At 38.2% G+C, this 16,535-nt stretch overlaps 2 protein-coding genes across 3 annotated transcripts in view; one reads left to right on the top strand and one right to left on the bottom strand.

Moving 5' to 3' along the window:
• Kmo (kynurenine 3-monooxygenase) overlaps nt 1-7,380 on the top strand; it is a 31,677-nt gene extending 24,297 nt beyond the window's left edge. The window contains exons 11-15 of one of the 2 annotated variants that reach the window (XM_070034263.1): nt 185-242; nt 2,599-2,681; nt 4,113-4,214; nt 4,304-4,363; nt 7,295-7,380. In XM_070034263.1, the coding sequence (XP_069890364.1) occupies nt 185-242; nt 2,599-2,681; nt 4,113-4,214; nt 4,304-4,363; nt 7,295-7,342 (351 nt within the window). In that variant the 3' untranslated portion in view covers nt 7,343-7,380. Of the gene's footprint in view, nt 1-184; nt 243-2,598; nt 2,682-4,112; nt 4,215-4,303; nt 4,364-5,521; nt 5,702-7,294 lie in introns of those variants that run through there. The other variant, XM_070034262.1, reaches the window with a different exon arrangement.
• A 1,079-nt stretch (nt 7,381-8,459) lies between these two features.
• Opn3 (opsin 3) overlaps nt 8,460-16,535 on the bottom strand; it is a 30,336-nt gene continuing 22,260 nt past the window's right edge. Inside the window, exons 3-4 of the mRNA XM_070034264.1 lie at nt 10,265-10,516; nt 8,460-8,723 (exon numbers count right to left, since the gene is read on the bottom strand). Coding sequence (XP_069890365.1) covers nt 8,460-8,723; nt 10,265-10,516 — 516 coding nt within the window. The remainder of the gene's footprint in view (nt 8,724-10,264; nt 10,517-16,535) is intronic.

The following is a 16,535-nucleotide window of genomic DNA, read 5'->3' as shown; positions in this document are numbered from 1 at the left end:
GCTAGGATTACAGGCGTGAGCCACCAGCGCCCGGCTGATGGTCTTTATAATATCTCTAAACCAGGTTTTGGAAACCCAGTTGCTGTGCTCTGTTTGTGAATAAAAAGCCCATTCATTTAGTTTTATTCCTGTCAAAAAATTTTAATTATTTTAGTTGACTTTTCCTCTTTTTCTTCTTGTTTAGGGCTTTGAAGACTGCTTGGTATTTGATGAATTAATGGACAAATTCAATAATGATTTTAGTAAGTAAAATTTCTCTCTTGGGCACAGCCTACCCTTGTTGATGAATGTGAACTTGTTTTTGATCCTCTGTGATCACAAACCCATTCACACATTCCCTACCCAGGTTTATTAAAAGTTTTGTATTAACAGATATAACAGACATAGAACCCATGTCAGACTATGAGCACCCAGAGAGGGAACTGGCAGTTATTTAACATTTGTTCCTGAATGTCTATATTAGTTAGCTTTCCATTATGATAACAAATGCTTGACGCAATCAGATCACAAAGATAAAAAGGTGGTTGTTTTGGCTCACAGTTTTGTAAGTTGCAGTTCATGATCCATTGGACCTGATTGCTCTGGGCCGATGGAAGGGCAGTATTACCATCATGGGGAGCAAGTGGCAGAGCAAACCATTCACCACCAGGCCTGGACAGAAGGAAAAGAAGTCCCACAATCCTATGTGCAGATATCCCACACTCCAGAGGTTCAAAGATTTCTCAGAAATCCCTACCTCCCAATAGCAAGTTCCTGGGGAAGGAATCTATTACACATACACTTTTGAAGTACACAGACAATCCAAACTCTAGAAAAGGCTATGTAAGTGACTCATTCATGTAAAGATTTAGCGTGACAAAAGTCATAAAAGCTTGTAGTGGGTTAGGAATGTGGCTTGGTGGTAGAGTGATTGCCTCACATGCATGAGGCCCTGGGTTCGATTCCTCAGTAGCACATAAGCAGAAAAAGCCAGAAGTGGTACTGTAGCTCAAGTGGTAGAGCGCTAGCCTTCAGCTGAAGAGCTGAGGGACAGTGCCCAGACCTAGAGTTCAGACCCCATGATGGACAAAAATAAATAAATAAATAAATAAATAAAGCTTGTAGTATATGTGCATTGTATTATCTAGAAAGTACGCAGGTGCCTGGATCTAAAAGATGGCTCTTCTTCCTCTTCTTCGTCTTCCTCCTCCACTTCTCTTTCTCCCTCTCCCTTCATCCTTCTTATCCTCCTACTTACCCTCCTCTTCTCCTTCTTCTCCTCCTTCACTTCCTCCTTCTTCTTTTCCTTTTCCACCTCCTCCACCATTCTCTTCCTCCTCCATTCTCCTCCTCCTCCACCTCCTTTCATTCTCCTTCTCCTTCTTCCTTTTCTTCCTCTCTTCTCTTTTTCCCATTATACACACAATGCTCAAAAACAAGAGGGTGTTATTTTTCCCCTTTTAGCTTTCAGCTAATTGGTTTGGGATTCTGTAGCAGAACATACTGTCATCCCTAGTTTTGAATACTTGAGAGTAGAGATTAAAACAATAATAATTGAGAAAAAGAATAATAAATAACATCACTGAACATTTGACATGTGTGGGGCATCTTGTTACTTTTCAAATTATCTCCTTTGGTCCTCCCCCAAAGCATCATTGATACTAGTGTCCTCATTTTACAGGTGAGGAATTGGAGATAGTTAATAAACTTGCTTACAGTCATGTAGCCAGGAAATAGCAAAGCTGGAACTTCAGCACAGATTTTCTTGCTATATAAATAGCATTTCTAAAAGGTGAAGTTGTTTGGTTGTTTACTTGCTAGTCATTTGCCAAATGACTAGCAACAAACCAGTTTAAAATGTTAAATATGAAGGAGACATGGAACCTGTATTCTAGGCATTCACCAAATAACAGAAGATGGGTATTTAAACAGATGAAGTGTGTATGTGTAGTGCAATGGAACAAGTGGGCAGGGTTAAGGGTTACTTACAGTGGTTTATAAGAACCCATTGCCATCTCTGAAACAAAGAAAATTATGCTTTTCTTAACCAACCAACAAGTGTAATCTTACCACAACAATTAACTTTATTATTTATTTAATTTTTAATTTTTAATTATCTTTAGTTGTGCAAAGGGGTTTCAATTCAACAAACATATTCTAGCTTTATGGCAACAAAAATATAGTATGGGCATTGCTCAGTAATCACAACTTGGGTGGGAGCTGGTAGCTCATACCTGTAATCCTAGCTGCTCAGGAGGCTGAGTTCAGGAGGATCACAGTTTGAAGCCAACCCAAGTAGAAAAGGCCATGAGACTCTTATCTCCAAATAAATACAAAAAAGCCAGAAGTAGAGCTGGTGCTTAAGTGGTAAAGTGCTAGCCTTGAGCAAAAAAGCCCAAGGCCAACATTCAGGCCCAAAGTTCATGCCCCAGGACTGACAGAAAATACTAATAATCACAGCTTCTAAGTCACACAGTATGCTTTCTATACTTGAGAAAATATTAGAGAGAATATTGGTAGTGAATATACCATTTTCACTTGACTTACATAGAATCAGGCATGTTTTTGTACATTGTTTTTCTTATTTATTTTCTTATTATTATTTAATTTGGTTTCTAGGTATGTGTCTTCCTGAATTCTCAAGATTTAGGATTCCAGATGACCATGCAATTTCAGACCTATCTATGTACAATTATGTAGAGGTAAGGAAAGTTTGACCCTCTTCTCTGAAATGCTTCACTTACAGATAAGCAATTCTTTTCCCCCCTCTTTGCTGAGTCCCATCTATTGCATGCTGCATGAGTGGATGTGGATAAGAACACACACACACACACACACACACACACACACACACACACACACACACACACACAGTGTTCCTAAAGCATGGTGCTCTGATTATGTAGCTAGTGACAATAACTACCCCTCTTTAAAACACATTATTTCAATCTTTATTAATGGGACATTTAAGAATCAACAGAAATGACAAAATGTTTAATTACTCATAGGTTCATACCTTAAACATTTAGAAAAATAAGTGAAAATGTATTAACACATCCTCAAATACAATTTTGTGTTATCTCCAAATTATCTTTTGGGCTGTGTTTATATAATTATAAAATATAAGAATGAAATTAATATTAAAATGTTATAATTAAAATTAAGTATTAAATGAAATAAATATTATACAAATAAAACAGAATACAATAAGTACTAAAATATGAAAATATAAGAAACATTAAATTACCTTTCCATTGTTCACAATAAACCTGCATATTTAAAGACACATGGAATATTATCCTTTGAAGTCTTATGTACTAAAAAAAAGTGCATAATTCTAAAGAAATTAGTGGTCCAAAAGAAATGCATTAAATATGCATTTAAAGAAATGCCTATTCTTTCCATTTTTGAATGAGTCACATGACGAGATCTCAAGTGGTTGTGATTATAGTTTTATAAATAATGGAATGAAAAATCCACAAGATAGAGCTGAGCCCTTCTGGGGCTGAAGCAGGAGGAGGATGGGTTTTAGCAATCCTCAAACTAACAACAATTTATAGGCTAATTATTTGAGGAAAAGTCACTGTTTTTCACTTCTCCCAAAGAGAAATAAAATGGTCACCAATTTGAGTGGAACTGTATCATGCTTGTGAAGAGAAGTTCTAGAAGAGAATGGAAGAGTTTATTGCTGTATATTGCCTAAGTCTAAAAACAAAGGAGCTACAGTAACACAATATGGGTCCTGATAAGGAATACTAGATTGAGACACACATGCTTTAAAAGAAATCGCTTGTTGTAATAAACAGTATTATAAACCAGCCAAGAAGCAACAGAAAGAGGTCTAAACTTTGAGTTCACACATCATCTATAAATCTGGATGAACAAATTCTTTGGGAAAATAGAGCTCCTATGCTGATCACTGAGCAAAACAGATCCTGCTGATCAGTTTCATGTTAATCACTGTACATTTAACCTACTGAAATTTCTTTGAAGGAATTCAAATAACTATCGTGGAAGTGGGAATTTCCCTACTTTGTGTACAGCATTGTGATGAGTGGGAATGAAGAGTAATGATTAGTTGTTGGAAGAAAATTAATTCAGCTATTTATAAAGAATTTTTCCCATCATTGCAGATGCGGTCCCATGTCAACTCCTTGTGGTTCATTTTTCGAAAGAACTTAGAGAGATTTCTTCATGCTATTATGCCATCTACCTTTATCCCTCTCTATACAATGGTAAGGTCTGGTTAAAGACTTTACTGTGTTTGAAATGCTTGCTTAATTATTTAAGAATACACACAAATATGTCGTAAATGTCCTGACAGGTCACTTTTTCCAGAATAAGATACCATGAGGCAGTGCAGCGCTGGCATTGGCAAAACAAGGTTAGACAATTAATTTCTTTCTTTTGTTTTTAACGGAATAAGTTACATTAGTACAATAAAAATATGGTATGGTGAAGTGTTGTATTGTTGAGGTCATATTTGTTATATAAGAATACAGAAATTACAGGAAAAATACCAAATGTTTGCTATCCAAACAAAAAAAAAACTACTCTTCTATGCACAGAAGACAGAGGGAAAACTGAACAACTATGCAGAAGAAGCAGAGAGAGAGAAATATAAAGGACAAGGAGAAAGAGAAAGGAAGAGGGAGATAGAGAAAACTCCTGAAGAGATTCAAAAAAGAAACTGACATTCTTATTTCATTCAGCTCTTTATTTTAGAATGTGATCCATTCCTGACATTTGCATCGTAAAATGTTTTTATGGGTTTAAGTTATTTTTAAAAAATCCAACAGAACTGAATTACCAATTCCAATGCAAACACTATTTGATCCTAATGCAATGCACTGGGCAGCTAATCTAAATGCCATTAAATGGGATTCTGATTGGTGATTATCCAATTTAAGATTATAACTCCTTTCATTCATTTAACAATAGTTTGATTGAATTCATGGATACTGAGAACAGGGATGGGCAAGATTCAGGCCCAACCTTGCACAAGGCTCAGAGGCTATTAGGGAAGATGGACAACTGTGGTGTTTAGAGATTTACAGCTCCCGGGGAGACAGGGAATTGGGCTATACAGGTAAAGGCTGAAGTAATGTAAGCAACAGGCTTCAATAGAAAGAATAAGCAATTCAGTGAAATGGAAGCCAGCACACAGGGGTGAGAATAAACAGAGAGATGGCTGGAAAGGTGGACTGGGCCTTTAGCATCCTAAGTATTAGCTTAAGAGAAACAAAGGGTCCAAAGAAAGCTCAGCAATTCCATTTGAATTTTAGACAGATCATTTTGTTGTGTGGAGAATCATTAGGCAAGAATCAAGATTTATCTACTCTCAAGTGAACAAAATTGGGTCACAGACCTCAAAGAGATAATGGCAGGACAGAAGGCCCGACAATAGGGTATGATCTCAATCAGAAATCAAACAATTCAGTTGCTGTTTCAGGATAAAGGATGGAGAGGAAATTGTGTAAGTGGAAAGTTGAGGTATAAAATCTCAATCTCTGGATGGTACAGATTCTTGCTGTCCTTGCAGGTGATAAACAAAGGACTCTGTATGTTTGGATCCCTGGTGGCCATTGGTAGTGCATACCTCCTTGTGCAACACCTGTCCCGGAGACCTCTACACTACTTAAGACTGCCATGGAACTGGAACAGTCTACTCCTGCAATATGGGGCACGTTTTCCTTCAAACTCCATGCAGTCACTACAATAAATCCTCCCATTCACTGGCAGTGATAGAAAGATCCCAAAGTAAAAAAAATGTGTGATTTCTCTGACAAGGATCAGAAAAAGGACGGCTTCATCACCATATTTAATTTATTGCTGGAAGACAGTTATCTGTATATAATTAGCATAATGTAGACTGTGTTACTTGCAATTGATAGGGGGAAATCCACAGCTATTTTTTGCAAACCCACAGCTTCCCCTCCACGTCATGATGCAGAATTCTACATTTAAATTTGAAATTTCAGTGGCTGATTGTTTTCACTTCTCAGAAAATAAGGCCCCAGCAGGACTTTACCGTTTATGCGTTTTCTTTAAAGACCTAACAGGACTCACAACAGTACTGAGACACAACCCTGTGGAATACAGACCACTTCATCATCTAGAGGGAACTTGTCTCATTCACAGACTCACTTGAAAAAAATCAGTTTATATAAAGTCATGTGTAGCTATACACAAATTGAATAAATTATGATATATTCAGGGGACAACTCCTATGGTACAACGCCTATGAACAACTAACTTACAGTTTCAGAAAACAAATGCTAGGAAGCTGGGACATCGGTTATCAGGAGTGGGGGAGATCAAGGGGAATGAGGCAGATGATCAAGAATGAGAGAAAAATCCTAGCATTTAGTGAACATTTGTGAAAATGGAACCCAGTAGCTTGAAGGGATGGGTGACACTGGGAGAGATCAAGGAGAAAGGAAGAGCAGACACAGATGGTTCACATCTGTAATCCTAACAACTCAGGAAGCTGAGCTATCCTGGGCAGGAAAGTCTGTGAAACTCTTACCTCCAATTAACAAACAGAAAACTGGAAGTGGCGCTTTGGTTCAAGTGGTAGAGCACTAGCCTTGAGCTGAAAAGCTGAGGGACAGCGCCCAGGCCCAGAGTTCAAGCCCCACAACTGAAAAAAAAGGCGGGGAGAGGAAGAGTGACATTGATGGATGTTTGGAACTTATAAACTGATGTATTGAATTGGAACTCTTTTGAACAACTATTTTAAGATGATTTTTTTGTCAGTCATATAGGTAAAGGAGGTATTCAGTAGAGTCCCAAAGAGTTCCAGAATGAATGTTTTATTTATTAGTCTTCAAATACCTTCCAAAGGAAAAGGCCACTAATGACATACTAAATGAAGGATAAGAAAGGATTTTATTTACAAAGCAAATATCTACATACACAAGAGCAGAAAGGAAACAGAGAGAGATAAGTTTTACAGAAATATGAAGTCATATTTTATTTCATTTCAGACCCCCAGAAGCAATTTAGTGCTTATTACTAGCTCATTCTTGAACTACGTATGGTGACAGAATTGGCCATAAGACTGGTTTTCACAGGGGAATTTGGTGAAATAATTTTTTTTGGTTCTTACTTCCTTAATAGGCTGATGAATCACTTCGAAGTCCTTCAAATATGATTAATGAGAATGAGATAACACTAGGAGAGTTATATAGGAAATAAAAACTAGGCAATAAAATTAATGACTCAGTGTTTTCTGTATTGTCAAAGGCATTCTTGAGTCCTAATAGCCCATGTCTAGGGGAGGAGCAATAACTTTTGTCTTGTTCTACCTTAGGTTCATTCCATAATGAAACACAGATGGATAAGAGAAAAAAACAAATAGAAGTGTATGAACATGTACACATTCCATGTGTATGTGGGAAACACCCACAGAATAAGTAAAGCTCAAAGAGCAAGTTTAACACTCCCTCGTGTATGCAGCATCTTTAACAAAGGAAAATAACTAGAGAAGTGACCAGAAAAAGAAAAAGGACATTGAGAATTTGAGGACAACAACTTGCAGGAAGGCAAATAAGTAGGGAGTTTGTTACATTGATTCCTTTGGTGTCATCTCTCTGCTGGAAGGTGCCCAGAGTTGTACCTGGTGGTTACCTTGCCCTTCCTGTGGACTGACTGATAAGAAATGAAGAATAAATAACACTTCTTATGAATACACTTGAACACTTTTCATCTTCAGGTATGTTGGTTTACTGAGCACTCCTTTTCTAAATCCAGAACTCTTGTCAAAATGTGAAAAATTATTAAAAGAAAAAATAAACACCTGTCACACTCACATTTGAAATGTAACCAACTACCATCATCATTACCTTTCTCATGGGTGTTGTCTACTACAGAATTAACCATATACCACAGCTACCCTGACACCATCCTATTCTGTTGGTTATGATGCTCTTACTTGCATCTTCTGCAGCTTGCTCAGCAGCCTATTCATGTGAATTTCCTTTTTATCATGTGTTTAAACTATGTGTTTGCAAGAACAGCCTTTTGTTTTAAAGATAGGGATTTTCATTCCAGAATTAGTTCTGTAAGAAACTAAATTTGGTCAGACACACAATATGACACTGAATAAAATCCAACGTCACAGAAAACACAGACATCTGTTATTTCACACGTGTTTATGAGACACTATTTTTAGAGTGAAATAACTTTGAGGAAAATGATGTGCTTTGGCAAATAGAGTCACTTAAAAATATTTTTAAATGGAAATTCCACCACATTAGAAGATGATGGTGCCATAAGTGGTTCTTCATGTAAAGCACCTATTGAATTAAAACAATTTGCCTCACTATCACTTCATGAGTCCACAGAACATATGGCAGTCCCCATATCCTGCTGGGCCATAAAAGTTCTGTTCATATTATATCGAATGGGGATTCTAGAACAATCCTTATAATGGAAATCCAAACACAGTGTCCAATCCAAGGCTCCATCTTTCATTTCTACAAAGGACGAACTTGGATTACATCAGCTTTGGACCCACTGCTTCTGACACTGTCATCAACTGACAGAGGTTCATCACTGGTGATGATAAAAATGATGGAAGAAGAGTTAAAAGTCACTTTCTTCTTTGGCCTGTCCCCATCTTTCTGTGACATCACAATGGGTCTAATCTGCATCTCACTTCCGGCCGCTGGTAGGTCTTTGGCCGGCCGCTGGCATCTCAGCAACCGGAAACATAGGAGCTGCAAGAGGGATCTTCGAAACTGAGAGAACAGAAAGGTTATTAAGTAAACATCTGGCTCCTCATCTGGGTTCACATTCAAGAAAAAATGATTAAGCAAAATTGCTATGTAAAGGAGTTAAAGAAAGCAGAAATGAGCCAAGTGCCGGTGGCTCACTCCTGTAATCCTAGCTACTCAGGAGGCTGAAATCAGAGAATCGCAGCTCAAAGCCAGCTGGGGCAGGAAATTCCGTGAGAATTTTATCTCTAATTAACCACAAGAAAACCAAAAGTGGCTCTGTGGCTCAAGTGGTGGAGCACTTGCCTTGAGCTGAAGAGCTGAGGCACAGCGCCCAGGCCCAGAGTTCAAACCCCATGACCCACAAAAAACAACAAAAACAAACAAACAAAAAGGCAGAAATGGATGTATGTATCTGTGGTATTTTTACTGATTTTCCTTCATCTGGGAAAGTTCATGCATCGAACATTGATCTAAACAGAAGGCATAATTAACTTTCTATTTACATGTGCTATACATGGTCATGAGTCACCACTTAACAGTCCCTAGAATTAGCATTTAGTTTATATTCAATTTAAAAAGAGTTATTTGTTTGAGTGTGAATTTATCAAATCATTGTTTGGTAAGTCCAGTGTAGTGCTAAAGATGTATTATTGTAAGGGTTGAGTATATGGACCAAAAAATGTTTTCTCCTAAAAATTGTGAACCAGACCCAGTGTCTTAATGATTGCTTTTATTTGTTGTAACTTTTTAGAAGTGTGTTTTCAGGAACCAGAAACATTAGGTCTATGTGTGTTGGGTGCGCAGAGATACCAAACTGTGCCATGTACTTTTTATTATATTTTACATAAAGGTTAGAAGCATTGTTTAGAGCTCCTTCTTTGAGAGAAAGACACACTAAATTATCAATGACTATATTTAAAATATTTAAAGTTCTAGTCCTGCATTTCATAACCTACAAATAAAGAGTAAGATTAGCATATGCTTCATGGTAAAATTAATGAGTATGCTGCATAGTTCAGTAAGAGGTAAATGTATAAACTTGTTTTTAATTTAATAACTTAGTGATAAACATAAAATATTTTTGATGAATTAAGGATAATTTTAATAATATTTTACCTAAAAAGTGTATCCCTCTATTAATAGCACAGAGCTATTATTTTGGTAATAGCCTATACCCTGTCTGGTATCATTTCCTTTTCTATCAAATTCTTTTTTTTTTTTTTTCTCGGTCGGCCGTGGGGCTTGAACTCTGGGCCTGGGCGCTCTTCAGCTCAAGGCGAGCGCTCTACCACTTGAGCTACAGCGCCACTTCCGGTTTTCTGGTGGTTTATTGGAGATAGGAGTCTCACAGTCTCTCCTGCCCGGGCTGGCTTTGAACTGCGATCCTCAGATCTCAGCCTCCTGAGTAGCTAGGATTACAGGCGTGAGCCACCAGCGCCCGGCTTCTATCAAATTCTTGATTTGATTTTTCATCACTGAAGCTGTTCTGAAATTTTTCTATAAAGACGTATTCCCCACCCCCACCCCCAGGGTATAAACAGTGGCTTAATGACAAAGCTTACCTTTCTGATCATGAAGATATAAATAACTGGGTTGTATATGGTGCTTGATTTAGCCAAAAGGTAAGAAACAATAGATATTGTTGGAGTGACCAAGTGACCATGACTATTAACCACCAAGAAGCAGGTCACGATATAAGGCATCCAGCACATGAGGAAAGTGAGGGCCATCAAAAAGCACATTTTGGCCAATTTCTTTTCATATTGTAAAATCTTGATTATTTGAATTGTCTGAAGATCTTCAACACAACGAAGCTGAAGAAAGGAGAAAGGAAGGGTTGACTGTTTTTGATAACAGATATGCAGTCATGATTCTTGCTCAGGATTCTGTTGCTTTAGTGGAAAGAGCTTCAGTGGAAAGAGAACTGGACAGAACATTGGATTGCTGACTTTTGCTCCAAACCCCATAAGTGTGCCCAACCTTCATCTTTCTGAGCTCCCATCTCCTCAACTCTGATAAACTGTAGGTAAGCTAAGTAACCTCTTAAATTCTGTAATAATTTTTAAAGCTTTTCTAATTTACTCAAAAAAGATGAAATAAATGATTTGCCTTAATCTTGAAGTTTTATGAGACAGTCTGAGTCACCATAAAATGGAAGGAAATTCTGTATACTGGAAACTCTTTTATCCAGAATGCTAATCTGGAAATTCTCCAAGCAGGTCACAAACTCGTGTCATGTTATAAGGTTCTGCACAGCTAAGCCTATATTGATCTTGATGAGCACTCAATCCTAAATCAGTTTTTTCTTAAGAAACCATTGTGTTTTTCATTGCTGGTAACTATAAAGTGGGGTTTGATATGAAACTTGTGTTTGGTTTCATCAGGAGTTGAACTGTGGGGATGGCGCGGTGCTTGGCACACTCAGAGACTCCCATCTGTCTGAAATCAGTTCATCTTCCCTGAGTTATTGAGGAGCAATGACCATAACTACAGAGTTCTTTGAGTTCTTCAGATAAATTCTGTATACATTCTTTTCTTATCATAATTGTGTTGTTAGCAAAAGGGAAAGAATATCCCTGCACATAAAAAAATACATTTTTAGGAAGTAGAGCTATGGTTCAAAGTAGTAGAGTGCTAGCCTTGATCAAAAGAACTCAGGGACAGCACCCAGGTCTTGAAATCAAGCCTCTCAACTGACACACACACACACACACACACACACACACACACACAGTATTTTTAAATAAAAGTTATTTCCAAATATAGCAAGAGGTTATACTAATTTTGCTATAAAAGACATGCATTAATAATTGTTTCTTAAAGGGTACCTAAAATTGTTGATAGTCATATTCATAATTTTAAACTGGGAAATTTATTATAATTCAAAAAGCTTTTACCTTTTAGTTCTAGCCTCATCATAAAACTTAAGGGAATTTTTAGACAGACACTGGTGGCTCATGCCTATAATCCTAGCTACTCAGGAGGTTGAGATCTGAGTGGCTCAAAGCCTGCACACACAGGAAAGTCTGTGAGACTCTTTATGTCCAGTTAACTACCAGAAAACCAGTAGTGGAGCTGTGGCTCAAAGTGATAGAGCACTAGCCTTGAGCAAAAGAGCTCAGGGACAGTGCCCACGCCCTGAATTCAAGCCCCACAACCACCAGAAAAAAAGTGGGGTGTGGAGAACTTTTTTCCAAAGAAATTATTTAAAGCATGTGCTGATGGCATTTAACACACACACACACACACACACACACACACACACACACACACACACACACACACTTGAGCTGAGATTCCTAAGTTATTGATATCATCCAAAATTATATTTAAGAAACTATATTGTTGTTAAAATTATGTTTCCCAATGGACAACTAATACAGAGAAGCATGGAAATTAAAATGTTCTTTTAGATTATAGAGGATTAAGGCATGACTTTACATTTCTGATAGTATTGATATGTGTGTACAATTCTATTTTAGAAAAAAATATTTTATTGAATGTGATAGGGTGTCATTCTGTTTTCAAAACATTTTAGGAGCAAAGGGGCCTAATTCCCATTTCGGGTTCTGGTAAAAGCTGCATATTTGGAATCCAAAGATCTGGACTCATACCTTAAACTTCTTACTTTTATCCTCAGTGTGATGCTGAGAAAGCCAATTAGCCTCTTTAAGGGAATACCCCATTAGAATTAACAGAAGCATGGGCCAGAGGCTCAACAATAGAATGCCTGCCTGGGACACTGGGGGCCCTAAGTTCAAATCCCATTACTGAAAATTAACTGAAGCTGGTTTCCAGTACCATTTATATAACTTTAGGATTGCTTTTGAGATTAAATGCTTACTGAAATATATTTGAAATGAACATAGTTGCCTGTATATGTGGGATCACCATTTTTGACTCTTTAGTTTCAATTAACTAAGATATTCGTGCATCTCACTTATATACTCCCCAAGCTATCATTATCTAGGTTCCATCTAGTGTTAGCCCTAGTCTTCTCTGAGTAGAATGCTTATTTCTCAAAACTGAAGCATATGTTGGTCTATACTTTCCCAGATGCTTTTTGCTATAAGCAAATTACTTAGATTTGAAATGTGAAATTTTGGTGATTGTCTTTTATTTTTCTCTTTATCTTAGCCTTTTTGTTTCTTTCATAACTCTTATCCCTTCATTATGTTCATTCAGCATTCCTAAAGAGCCCTACTTTGTGGCCCACATCCTTTATTTTGTATTTTGAGCAACATGTCATATGGATGAAGAAAGAGCACATTATCATCACATTCATTCTAAAGTAAACCACTATTATGACAAATTATTTAAGATTCCTTCTAGAAGTGACTGCTACTTAGAACGTGTGTCAGGCACCTGTAGATATTCACAGGTTCCACACAATCCTCATTCTCAAGGAGTAGCTAAGTCTTTCATTGCTGTCTCTAGTCACCCCTCTCTGTATAAGGAAATTCAGGCAAGTGACTTGAGACAACTTTTCTGTTGAAATAATAGCATGGACAATTACAAGAAGTCTCTACATTTTTACCCCCTTCCTCTGTCTTCCTTTCTCTATACTCTCTCCTTGTAACGCATTCCTAAGATAGTCATTGACCATCTGGTACATGTAGGTTCTGGTCCACCTACAGTTAAGAAAAATCATAAGTCTCAGTTTCTGCTCTTGATGAGTTCACTGTTTGATGAGGGAGAGAGGTGTACAGACAACAGCTACAGTAGGGGAGCAGAGAAGGATATGGGAGTGAATAGGCAAACCTGAGTGGAGTGTTAGAGCAAGAAAACATCAACACCAGCCTTCTAAGGGGAGGAGGGGCTAGCCAGGAAAGGAGACAGTGGGCTGGAGTCTGGGGGCAAGAGGATACACGTGCCAATAAATGGGGCTGGACTGGCAAATGGGAGATACTACATAAGACAGACTAGCCTTACTTCATACCTTATTTTCAGTCACCAAAACAATGGAAGCCCTGCAGGATATAGTTGAGAACACATGCTCTAGTGGCAGTGGACAGAGTAGAATAGAGGAAGCAACAAGGAAGAACTCAAGGCCCTTTTAAATAAAGCCTCTCCATGGGAGAGGGAAAGAATAACGTATAGAAAAAAATCTTCAAATAGATAAGAATTGGCCATTATTTGAGTATAGGGGGATGGGTGAATAATAGTTGAAGATGACTCCTTAATTTCTGGGTTATGAAGCTAGAAATGAGGGCCACTCAACAAAAAGGGATGGAGGAGTCTTGGAATTAGTGGAGGAGATGACAGCAAATTAATCTTCATATAATTTAGTTTGACAAATCAATGGACCAAGTGGAGATATTCAATAGACAATTGACTATGTTAATCTAATAGAGGTCATAGAGGTCATAGGAAAGAGCTGGATTGGAAACAGTTATTTTGAAAAAGTCAACAGCTTTGGAAAAACTTCTGGCAGTGTATGAGATTACCAGGGTCATTGTGCAAACAAGAGATAATTAAGCAAAGAATCCTAGAATCACCCAAGAAAGAAAAACCCTTGAAAAAGATATTTGAATATGAAGCCAAGCCAGAGGCATGGCCCAGTGGTAGAGAGCCTGCCTAGCAATATGAGGCTGTGCGCTCAAACCACAGCACTATCAAACCAGAAGACGAAGCCCCAAAGTTGGACATGGTGATGCACGCCTGTAATCCTAGAACTTGGAAGATTAAAGCAAGATGGTAAGTTCAAGACCAACCTCAGCTACATAGTGATGCCAGTCTGGGCTACACAGTGAGACCCTGTCTCATAAATTAAGAAGAAAAGAGAGGAGAGAAAGAAAAAGAGAAGGAAAAAGAGAAGAAAAAGAGGAGGAGGCCGGGCGCCGTTGGCTCACACCTGTAATCCTAGCTACTCAGGAGGCTGAGATCTGAGAATCACAGTTCAAAGCCAGCCGGGGCAGGAAAGTCTGTGAGACTCTTATCTCCAATAAACCACTAGAAAACCGGAAGTGGTGCTGTGGCTCAAGCGGTAGAGTGCTTGCCTTGAGCTGAGGAGCACAGGGACAGTGCCCAAGCGCAGAGTTCAAGCCTCACTACTGACCAAAAAAAAAAAAAAAAAAAAAAGAGGAGGAGGAAGAGGGCATGAACTGGGAGAAGAGGGGGAGAAGCATCCCCAGAGGCAATAAATACTTCAGGAAATGGGGTCCATGTATCAATGGGAGGAGAAAGTCCTAACAAAATGGAAATCACCAAGTCTCAAATGCCACAGGTGAGAGATAATAATGAAACTGAAATGTGTGTATTGGATCTCCCACAGGTGAGAGATCCTCGGTGATCTCAAATGAGGACTACTTCGGCAGATGGTAGAAGATGAAGGAGGTGCCAACTTACAAAAGATTGAGGAATAAATGCTGGATGAATGTAATCAGCTAATAACTCTTTTAAGCTTCAACCAAGTCATTTCTCATAGTTATAGAGGCTGAGAAGTACAAGTAAGTTGCTAACAAGGTAGTTAGCATTCTGCTTTCTCTCTTTGCTTCTAAGTGGTATGCTCCTATGACTTCTTATTTAACAAGAGGGTGGAGGAGAACTCTGGTGGATCAAATAAGGATAATAATCCCATCAGACCGTAGTCCCAGCCTCATAACTTAATTTACTAATTACTAACCTAATTACTTCACTAAGCATCATCACACTGGAAGCAGAAGTTGAGAGGGACACAACATTCAGCCCACAACAGTTAAGGAAAGAAATAAAGTGAATGTAATAGGAACTGAAGGATTTATTTTAATTTTTAAATCCACATCAATAATTAAAAGGAATGAGCTAATCATGAGAGAGAGATTGAAAATATAAGTGAAAAATGACTCTGGAGGACTATGGTTTGAGATTAGCCTGGAGAAAGTCAGTGAGCCCTCATCTCAATCAACAAGCTGTCATGGTGGCCTGTACTGTTAGCCCAGCCGTGTGGGAAGGTGGTGGTGGAATCAGATCTGAGGTTGGCCCTGGGCAAAATCTGAGAGACCTTACCTAAAAATAATCAAAACATAGAAGGGCCAGGATGTGGTTGAAATGGTAGAGTGCTGCCTTCCTAGCAAGCACATGACCCTTAGTTCAAACCAAGAAAGCACTAAAAATAAAATTATAGAAATGCATAGTCGAGCATTCCACAGTATGTAAGATGTCCTAGGTTTGATCTGCAGCATTACAAGAAAAAAAAGGAATAAAAAGTAGAGGTGCATGGAACTAAGTTTAATTTGAAATAAAGTGAAGCTAGAGGGGTCTGCTGGGAGTGAGCAAGGGGCTGGAATATCGTGAGCATGGAGAATGGATGGGGTAGAAGCAGTAAGGAAGGAAGCCCCACGTGGCTGAAGTGAGAGACTGGGATATGGAAAGCACTCTTTCTGTTGCTTGCTTCAAACATCTTTCCTGTTACCTCCTAACATGAAACCTGTCTGTGACCAGTTCTACTCATTTATGACTCTAATGTACTTTTTAGACAAAGCATCTGGGCCATTCTTTTACAATGGGTTCATGTGATCTTTAAATAAATGAAATTATGGGACACACAGAATTGCCTTTATTAGAATTCTTAAATTTTAGGAGTGTTGAATAATGTGAGATTATTCTGCTAATGTCTGTCTAGAAGAAATTGCCCTTTTGTACATTTCAGAGAGAGAGAGAGAGAGAGAGAGAGAGAGAGAGAGAGAGAGAGAGAGAGAGAGAGAGAGAGAGAGAGAGAGAAAGAGAGAGAGAGAGAGTAAATGTTATTAATCATGGATGTTTTCTGGAAGTAACACATAGGGCAAAATTCTACTAAATGGGAAGTCCTACAGAGTCACTGGTTAACTACTGATTATGGCGATGGTAATTTTT

Source organism: Dipodomys merriami, unplaced genomic scaffold, assembly GCF_024711535.1.
Source record: "Dipodomys merriami isolate MVZ:Mamm:240054 unplaced genomic scaffold, mDipMer1.0.p SCAF_24, whole genome shotgun sequence".
In the NCBI taxonomy this organism is placed as follows: Eukaryota; Metazoa; Chordata; class Mammalia; order Rodentia; family Heteromyidae; genus Dipodomys; species Dipodomys merriami.
Note: the sequence above shows the minus strand (reverse complement) of the source record. Positions and strands in the feature narration are given on the sequence as shown.